Here is a 10,461-nt window from a genome sequence, read left to right on the forward strand (position 1 = left end):
GCAATTTTGTATAAGTTCCAGCTTTGTGTATCATTCTTTTAGGTTCTCCTTCATTCATCTTGCTTTTAAGAGGAAGTTAGTCTCATTCTGAATTTTAACTATAAATGTCCGTTCACAGTTAGCGAAACGACGCTGCATGGCCAGAACTAATATCGTTCTTTTTTAACCAATAAAAGATTCTATGACATACTCATCTAATTAATGTTGACTGGATCACCAAAGCTTCTTCCACGTGGTTACCATGAGTTGTCTGTTAATTTTCAAACTGATGAGGTGACCCATGTTAAAAAGAAACACAGCTTTGTTTGATCAGCTTGAAAGGTTAAGTGACTGTTTGTTAGTCACACCATTAACCTGGTAAATAACACGCTTAGTAAACATTCACTGGAATTTGCAGCCTATGTTTCAACGGTAAAATGCTACTGCTGTTTCACTTTGCGATTGGCATTAAAAGTTTTAGATCTCGGAGGTAGTGAGTAAAAGGGGTTTTCACGAGCTAAATGCTCGAAAAGATTCTCAGAACTAATGCAATGGAATGCTAGAACAGTTTTGCGAAAAAAAAACAAAAGCAAACTAAGATTTCATTTCCAAGCTCACTTTAAACATCCCTTTTTTCCAAAAAAAGTGTTTCTTCTTGTTTTCTAGTATTCCAGAGGTTGATTAACTTTTTAAAACGGCTGAAATGGCCAGAACTAATATCGTTCTTTTTTAACCAATAAAAGATCCTATGCCATACTCATCTAATTAATGTCGGCTGGATCACCAAAGCTTCTTCCACGTGGTTACCATGAGTTGTCTGTTAATTTTCAAACTGATGAGGTGACCCATGTCAAAAAGAAACACAGCTTTGTTTGATCAGCTAGAAAGGTTAAGTGACTGTTTGTTAGTCACACCATTAACCTGGCAAATAACACGCTTAGTAAACATTCACGGGAATTTGCAGCCTATCTTTCAACGGTAAAATGCTACTGCTGTTTCACTTTGCGATTGGCATTAAAAGTTTTAGATCTCGGAGGTAGTGAGTAAAAGGGGTTTTCACGCGTTAAATGCTCGGAAAGATTCTCAGAACTAATAGGATGCAATGGAATGCTAGAACAGTTTTACGAAAAAAAAAACAAAAGCAAACTAAGATTTCATTTCCAAGCTCACTTTAAACATCGCTTTTTTCCAAAAAAAAGTGTTTCTTCTTGTTTTCTAGTATTCCAGAGGTTGATCAACCTTTTAAAACGACTGAAAAATTGACCTTTTCGTCGTTTTTTCCCAGCCTTTTGGACATTTAAAACTGATACTTTTTCTTTTTTATATAGCGTTATTTTATGGATCAGTGGGATGGTAAATTATATCTGACTTCGTTAATGCTGTTTGCTTTGTTGTAAACGTCGTGCTAAATTTCATGCGCGACTGTTTACTTCATCAATCAAGAGATTAAATACTAAGACAAAAGACTGGATATTTTTCAAACGTGGCAACTGCCATGAAGAACTTGTGCATGCTATGTAAAATCTGGTAGGATAAACAAAAAATAAAACAAACAAAATAAGTTCTATAGAATTAAACTAACTTCATTCAAGGTGTGACGCAATTTCCCACGTAAAATTTTGTTTAAATTCAACTTTATTAAGACCAAAAAAATAGATCAATAGATAAGAGAGATTTTTTTCAATCATGCAAGCGAGAGGGTGTGTATTGCACTAACGTAACAAACAGAGAGTATTTACTGTCGTTGACAAAAAAATTAAGTAAGCGTAATTGAGATTATTTACAAAGTTACGGATCGTGATACACGTCCATACGCATCGATGTGTCAAAGATACGTCAGAGCGTAAGCTTATCTTAACGAGAAAAAAGTATAACAGTTGTCATTCGTGACTATTTCAACTTCTACCTGCCTTGAAGAAGGGCCTCAAGGATTTTTCATCTCCGAGGACAATACCGTGCGCATAATCCACTGAATATTGGAGATCTAAGGGAAGATGAGGGGTGAGAACAATTTTTGTTTCTTTTTTTTATCCTTTCATCAGTATCTCTTGTTTTTGCTGTTTGTTACAAACAAGGTTCAAACTAGGTTGTTTGTTTCAAGCGAGCAAAATGATAAAAATGTATTACTGGTAATATTGAAAAAAATGTTATGTTTTTCCCCTTTTTTCCTTAAAATCAAATGAACGCAAAAAGTTCTATTTGATGATTGAAAACAAATGTTTAATGTAAAGGTAAAAAAATCAGGCTGTACATTTTCAAATTTTTGTGCTGTAAGTTTTTATCGATTGGATCTTGTTAAAGCAAGGCAATGGGTCTCGTTTTGAGCTTCATGAAATATTTTTTGAGCTTTGTTAAATGCTCAATCTGTTTTAATGTTCGCCATTCTTGGTCATCTTTTTTTCTCACTTGATTCGCAATTTGCTCTTTTGCGTTTCTCGTTCTTATCAGACAAATATTCTCAGGCCATTTCCAACGTTTTCAGTCTTTTGATGCAAAACAGTTTCTCACCAAAAACGAAAAAAAAGGAAAAGAAAAACGGTGCCATGACTTTCGGGAGTTTTGATTTACCGAAAATAAACTCAGTTCAAACTCTTTACCTCTCAAGTTACAGCCCTAACCGAATTTATCATACGTATGTGACCTTACCAAAAGAATTGGGCAGCTGGTGTTTAGACAACGTGATTGAATTCAGAGAATTTCTCCTAAACGTTGATCTACCTACATTCTCTATAGCGTGCCAAGCTTCAAGATTTTTCCCCCTTTTTTGGTGGAAATTGCAGTAAATCCAGTAAGAAACAAAGTAGGCAAAAAGAAACACTTAGGGGAATCTAAACTAAGGGGGCCCGTTTTTCTCATCATGGTATAGGAGTTTTTAGCAGAAAAGTCAAAATAACCTTTATTCCTGTGGTTATGTTTTAATTCAACTTTTACGTAATCGATTCTTTCTTTCCAACATGCGATGAAGTGAATGTCGTTTTTGACTTGTTAATCCTAGCAGGTGTGTCAACAAAGACAGGTGTACTGAATTACGTTTGATGTCAGGTTTTTTACGAAAATTTGATGTTTTTTCTAGATTTCAAGTGGTGTGTCATTTTTAAAAATTCCCGAGATTTCTTGTATGAACTCCTCTGTGACCTTCTACTTGAATTATAGTTCTGTATAACATTCAAGCAATAATTCTAATTGGAACTCGTTTTGTCGATTTTAACTAGGCTTCTCATAGTACGTCTTGAAAACAATCTTTTCTTTTGCCAGAAAGTTCAAATTTATTAATGAAATGTGAAGCATGAACTTCCACTTTCTATTCCTGCTGGGCCTAACACATTAGTTTAGGAATTCCCTAAAGGTATTTTGCAGTGAATTGTAAATTGTTGCCATGTGGCACGAAGATTTGCTGGGGTTATATTACCCGGAATAGCGTGTTTTTATGCGTTCTGGGAAGAAATTGTTTTCAAATTTGACATAAAAAAACCGAACATTGACCAGAAACTTAGCATAAAATTGCAAATTTTGCTACCTGTTGAGTTTCACAGAAACATCAATCTAAGAATTCGAAGAAGGACATTTCAAATGAGTCCGACTGCAAAGAATACGAGATGACTTGCACGCAGAATTTATGTTTGAATGACAAAAATAAAACCTTACGGCGTTTTCTTTTGTCGGACATTTTTTGCGGCTTGCTGTTCTTTTTTTTTTCCGCAAAGATCAGACTAAAATCCGCAAAATTGTTACACATCAAAATATACTCCGGAAAGAAACCGGTGCTCAACTAGACAGCCTAGCTGTATTTGTGAATTTGATATCTACCATAAAACAACGTAACTCTTTCGATATTAATGAAAATAAAGGAATAAGAAAATTGGTATCATTTGAATTAAGGAAAAAAATCCCAGGCTTTGTGCTGGGATTATGTTTAACTTGGCAACTTGTTTCACTCTTTTTTAAATTTATGAATAACCACAATATCACATTTTTTTCTAGGATCTAACATGTTCGGGAAGTTTATTCCTCTTTTGTTCCTCCTCGCTTCAACACAAGGTAAACAGAAGAGAAGGACAACCGTTATTCTCATTATACTGGTCACCAAGGATTTCCAAATGCTGCCATCTGTAGTTTCGTTTTGTAGTACTTTATAATCCCGTTATTCGAGGGCCTCTATGGGGTGATGGCTTTTATGGCTTACGGTAACAATTTTGGGCGATATACGGCCAACTGTTGATACCTTTCTATTATGGTTAGTAGAAATCCTTTAACGGTTAATTTTGTTTCGTCGTTTTACGGCTAACGGTTTCAAAACCCCATTGAGACTTTCCTATTACAACATGCTACCATATCAGGGCTACAGGACGTGCAAACAAAGCGATAGTATCACAATGTAGAATAGGGCAGGAATGCAGGCGGAAAGTGGAATAACACTGAAATGGCCGCACTTAACGATCCAAAATTAAACTTCTTTACGTCTTAACGGCTTGAATAATTAAGCGACGAACTTAAGGTGGCACAGATTTCTTGATTATTTATTTTTTTTTATAAAGAACACTCGAAAGGTTTCGTTTTTGTTGTCGTATTTCGTGCGCGCCTTCTACGGATCGATACGACACTCAGATAATGCTGAAGGATGCGTTTCGAGAACTAAGCAATGAAATAATATTGGAATGACAGGGTGGACGTATTTCTAAAATATCAACTCAATATACCAACCATGACTTTAATAGCCCAATTTTTTTCCTAAAGGACCGCTCATTATTCATCTCTTGGAGCGATTGCAGAGTTTTGGTTGTGTCATGAGAAAAATATACCTGATTCCCCCCCTGAGGCTCTGTGACATTCTTATGTCCCCCTCCTCCCTATTAGCAGTTATTTGCAAGTCGGTTTTTTACAGTCTCCCCCCCCCCTTCTAATCTGTTGGTGAAGACTAATCCCCACTTCTTTCCCCCTAAAAACTGTGTGATTCCTCCCCCCCCCCCATCCCCCCCTTCTCGCGGTATTTATTGACTGCTCCCTTAACGCTAAAATCACATTTTTTTCAACAGGAGCTTCGACTAAACCTCCAGGATCAGGAGGTAAACGTTTAAACATAGTTGAGCCTAAATAAACTGGAGACTGTTCGGGATCGATCAGGGCCTCTGCTCTGGTTGATCAAATCTTATTTTTGGCTTCATACATTAAACTACATTGTTCTCTACATTTGATGGAGAACTTGTATTGCAATTTCCCCCCAAAATTTCTCCTTTTAAAAGTTTGATCCTGGGTAGATTCAGCAAGGCAGTGAAGAAACATGATCGACTGTTACTTCTGTGTGCAAACCAGTTTTAGCTCATTAAAAAACGAAAGATTTTATGCTGTTACAAATGTAATGCAACCGGTTTTTGTTTTTCTTTGAAACGAACTATACCATTATTCTCCATTCACGGTAGTGGTTCTCATATACGTGTATGTATTCCTGAAAAAAAATCACCGAAATATACGACCATGACTTCAAAAGCATCTTTCCTTATCACTTTGATCACATTTCTTTCCAACAGAAGCTTCTACAGCATCAGCTTTTCCACGATCAGGATGTACAAAACAATTCTTTAGCTTCTCACATCTAATTCCATTGTTAAATGCATTCAACAAAGACTTGGAAGTTGAAACCCTGCGTATTACCTACAAAAAAATCTGTCGTCTCGAAGCTTCATCCTAGGTAGATTCCACGCGACGATAACACTACATAATCGACTGTTACTTCTGAGTGCAAACCTAGCGAATTTCATTTATATTATTTCTTATCATTCACGGACTACACGTCTGTTTTTTTGTTTGTTTTTTTCCCTAAACCCTCAATTTGGCGATTACTATTTTTTTCTTCGTCCTTGTCACTAAAAAAACAGATCATTTATTAGATTACACGACTTTTAATTGTTTGAGTATTTTTGTTGGAACCTCTCAAGAAAATAATTTGCCTATTGCTGTGCCTTTTGGATGAATAGGGAAAGGAGATGTGTGAAAGCCCCACCCCACCCATAAAAGAATTAACACACGCATGCGTAGCATACCTATGTACTCTTGTAGGTCTTGGGAAAAACTGCTACATGTCACGACAACCTAAATGTCCATTGGAGCGGGAATGGATCGGCTGTTACAAAGACAATGGCTATCAACGGGCGTTTCCAGAACTTCTTCTTACAGCAAGAGATAAGACATCCGCAGTTTATTTCGGAGAGAATATAAATTGGAAAGATTGGGAAAACTTCATCGACAGGTTAGATCTTACTGTGAATATTAGCCAGAGCTTATCTAATGTCGCTGTATGTAGCCATATAATCCACTGAAAAAGGTTGATTCTAACGTTGCGCCTGTCTAAGTCGAGGAGCCATGATGGTGTATATCTCTATACCCTCATGGAGTTGCTCTCAAGCTTTTCCAACTCTTGCAGCGCTTTTCCATTGAGTGTCGTAAAACCAAATTTAAAGATATCACAGCGGGAAATCCGAAGAAAGGAAAATACCCTAAAGGGCCGATGAGAACTCAGAGTAAAAACAACCAAACCGCCTAAAGCGCGGGAAAATGGCTTCAGTTTTGCATCTAATCGGTTGAGGGAGTGGCGTGGGGTTTTTGGACCAATTACAGAGCAAAGCAAACAAAACCAATAGAATCTCAGATAACTTTCGACGCTGAATTGAAAATTTCTCTATTCTTCATTTTTATTCCATATCTTTCACTGCTATCTTGTCTTCTTTTGTAGGTTTACTTGCGCGTGTGCACAGAAAGCTAAGCAAAAACACTCCAACTATTTTGGCATTGAGTATTATGGTGAATGCTGGGGCGGTGTACTTGCTGATTACAGCGTCCACGGCATGTCTGAAGAGTGCAAAAGCATCACAGGACCAGACTGTTCTTTTGGGAATTGCGATGAAGATTCATACAAGCCTAAAACTTGCGTCGGAGGTCAATGGGCTTTGTACGTCTACAAAATTAAGGGGGGTGAGTGAGTGCCGGGAAAATAGCTGATCGCCTTCGCGGAAATTTTGTGTAGGAATCGAACTCTATGGTAAGAGGAGACGCAGCGGCTTAGAGATGATCTCATTGGACGTCGAGTTGAAAGGGCGCGATTCGAGCTTTGGATAGATTATTGTACAGAGTTCTTGGGCAACACACCTCTCTCACAGTACCTTTTTCCTCCCGGAATTGTAGACGGGTACAGGGAATTACCGAGGAGGGGGGGAGGTTAAGCATAGCAATACTCTTACGGTATAGCATAAAAAAACTTTGCAAGATTGTTATGTCGAATCCTTTTTCCGTCATGCTGTAACACATGTTCTTGCACTTTGAGACAACTGAAATTTCTGCCAGAAACTAGTGATGATTGTGACTTTTTTCTGCAGCAACAAACATCTGAATAATGAAAATTGCTTCACAAATTAATTTTTGTATTTCTTTTCACAGTTTACCCGCCACCACCCCAACCATCGACACCACCAACCCCACCAGCCCCCCAACCGTACCCATAGTGACATAATTCCCATCTTAACCTACGGCGTTGCTGTCAACTAATCACCATATTGTTAGAACTAGAGGAAGACGAGGGCGAGGATATGTCTAACGAGTCGTTTCGTCTGTAGTGATTTTGTGTGTTTTGATAACCGGAGCAGATGTAGCATAGAATGAAATAAATCAACACCGTAATACCAAATTTGTCTCTTTCTTTGTAATAGCTACTCATGATCTTTAGAAATCCTGCCAAACCTATCTTTTCACAACCCCAACTAATTTCATTCAAACGTGACAAAAACATAGGCAACTTTTTGGTCAGAAGTTCATTTCTAACCGATGACAAACCTGGAACTTTCAAATGCGCTCGCTCGCGATGCAAAACTTGTCCTTTCATTCATAACGAAGAGAAAACATCGAGATCCAACAGATCCATTAAGATCACTGATCACTTTACGTGTACCTTCGCCGATGTCATTTACTGCTTAACTTACTTAACTACACATTGGTGAAACAGGAAGACGACTGGGTGACCGATTCCGAGAACACCTTCGCGACGTAGCAAGAAATGCCAAGGACGCATCCAAACCAGTCGCTAGACACTTTAATCTCCCTAATCATTCTAAACAACGTATGGCAGTTTGCGGCCTTTAATGACATCTAGGCAGTTCAGAAAGCTGCAAAACACTAGAACAAAAATGTATCATCCAAATCGGCACTCCTAGTCCTCACGGTATCAACGAGCACTTTTCATTCAACTAATTTATTCTTGTTTTCTCCTCACCATATTCCCACCAATAGCGTAGCTCCATTCTGCCTATAAACCCACACACAATCCACAATTCCTCCAATCGCTCTGACGAAGGGCTAAGGCTCGAAACGTCAGCCTTTTTAATCTAAACGGTGGCCAATTTACGTTTTCAACTCAGTTGTTAACACTAAATTGCCTGCTATATTCTTCCACCGACGCAGCACCACAGTTTCTTTAGAAACTTACCCCCTTTATTCAAAAGAAGTAAGTCTGATCCGAGTGCCATAAAATAAACTACATACCAGCCTCTCTTGCTCGAGCCGTATTGGAGAATATTGGCCTTCCGTCGCTGTTTTACAGACCTCTCTACGCTCGGTCCATATCGCGACGACCTTATCCAATATTCCCCAGTACGGCCCTCACTCTCGGTTAGTTAAAAGCTACTCGTTCTTGCCACTTTTAAGGCGAGTCAACTTTTTCGCCCCAAGAATGCCAACTAAATACATCTCAACAACACAATTACATACAAATGAAAAACATTGAAACAGATGAAAATTACCTAAAAATATAGCTACCGTGGAGTTTTACATGATTATGAAGAATCCATAACAAAATGGAACGGAAGTTTAATAACAAAGAGAGAAAAAAATTTATGTATTATAAAATGGTTGTATGAGAATAACATGACGGTACCAGGAGAACACTTCACATATAGCTTCCTTTTGTAAACTATTCAAATAAGAGCAGCTACCATATTTAAACTCAAAAATTGAATAAGCTACTAGATAATGGTAGCTCATTTGCACAATAGCTTAAGAGTAATCCTAAAAACAGTGAAAGTGAATTAAAGTGCTCTAATTTCAGCGCTATCTCACTTTGTTATACATGGTAGTACAGATTTTTTCCGATTTAAATCTGCACTTTGGAAACGTGCCTTCCAATTTGCAAGTTTACAGGGCGTGCAACGGAGAAGAGAGTTTCGTTTAGCCTGATCCTGTTGCTGGATGAAAATGTCGCCTGAGGACAGGGCCAAAAATCCGTCACTGTAACTTAAAGTAGGGACCGAATAGTTATTTTATACAAAGTAAGAATGATGGTTAATTTCAAAGTAATTTTTTAGGAAAGATGTTATATGTTTACGACAACCATGAAGGAAAGAACAAATCTGTAAAATCCACTGGAACACTCAAACCTCAGACTTTCCGATTTCTCGGATGGATTTTTAATACCCACTGAACTGGGCAGAGCTAGTAGGTGAAGGTGTGACATGCTTCAAGGCATGACATCTTTCCTTAATTATTCTATAAATTCCAAACCTACACTCTCAGAGGAGTAACTTAAACTATTGAGAGACGTGCATTGTAGTGCAGGGGATGCTACAACCGATTTTCACTTAAATTCGTCATCTGATCGCCGCAGGATACAGAATTGAAATCTTTCGGAGAATGGAACACATTAAATATAAACACGAAGACTGGGTTTTGAACGCAATTAAAAGTTACAGCAAGTTTTGTTCTTCCCATGTCATTGTCGGATCTACTCGGACTTTAAGCTTATGAAACTATTAATTGAGAAATATATTAACTGTGTTTTCTATGAGTTACATAAACAAATGTAAGGGCCGCTGAGTCTCCAAAGAAACAAAACTGTTTCATCCACATCAACACCTCCTGACAGCGGGATATTATTGATTGGTCCTTCTCATCTTTCCACATCTGAAATAGAAATAAATTGAGCCGTTATCCGTAAAATGGCCAATATTTCAATCATTGGCCGTACAAGCCAACACCCCATCAGAAGCCCATCACCCGGAACCTCCATACCAATCGTACCCTTGAGTCAACCCTGTCCCGTATCTTTTTATTTGTAGAACTGAGATACGTGAGGGGTTCTTTAATTTCCCGCGAAAACACGCTGACGTTCGCATAACACCCTAAAAAAATGGTAAACTCTCCTCGCTTTTCGCCATTACTGAAATACTTTCCTGCGGCCAGCATGTGACGTAAACAATAGAAAACCACAGCTCTCTTATGATTGGCTATTATGCAAACACCCGCGAAAAACCCCGTCGGAGGTGCTTCTAAAAATAAAAAGGGACAGGGTTGACTCAGAGAGTAAGTATGGGAGATGGAAGCTCCGGATAATGGGAACTGTTTCTCGAACGTTCCGCAATTTAACAGGCCCGGAAAGCTGTTCTGTTATCTTTCAAGATGGGATTTTCAAAATGTTTAAAGATTCTAGAATAAAAATATTAGCTT

General features: G+C 38.1%; 1 protein-coding gene across 1 annotated transcript; it reads left to right on the forward strand.

The window, feature by feature from the left end:
• Window positions 1–1,840: 1,840 nt before the first annotated feature.
• On the forward strand, window positions 1,841–7,654 carry LOC113677199 (uncharacterized). The gene is made up of 6 exons (XM_027193965.2): window positions 1,841–1,980; window positions 3,961–4,017; window positions 5,013–5,042; window positions 6,034–6,223; window positions 6,707–6,945; window positions 7,408–7,654. Exons 1-6 carry the CDS (start codon window positions 1,974–1,976, stop codon window positions 7,470–7,472), a joined length of 588 nt encoding a protein of 195 aa, XP_027049766.2. The 5' UTR covers window positions 1,841–1,973; the 3' UTR covers window positions 7,473–7,654.
• The last annotated feature ends 2,807 nt before the right edge of the window (window positions 7,655–10,461 follow it).

This window comes from Pocillopora damicornis, chromosome 12, assembly GCF_964200805.1.
Source record: "Pocillopora damicornis chromosome 12, jaPocDami1.2, whole genome shotgun sequence".
NCBI lineage: Eukaryota > Metazoa > Cnidaria > Anthozoa > Scleractinia > Pocilloporidae > Pocillopora > Pocillopora damicornis.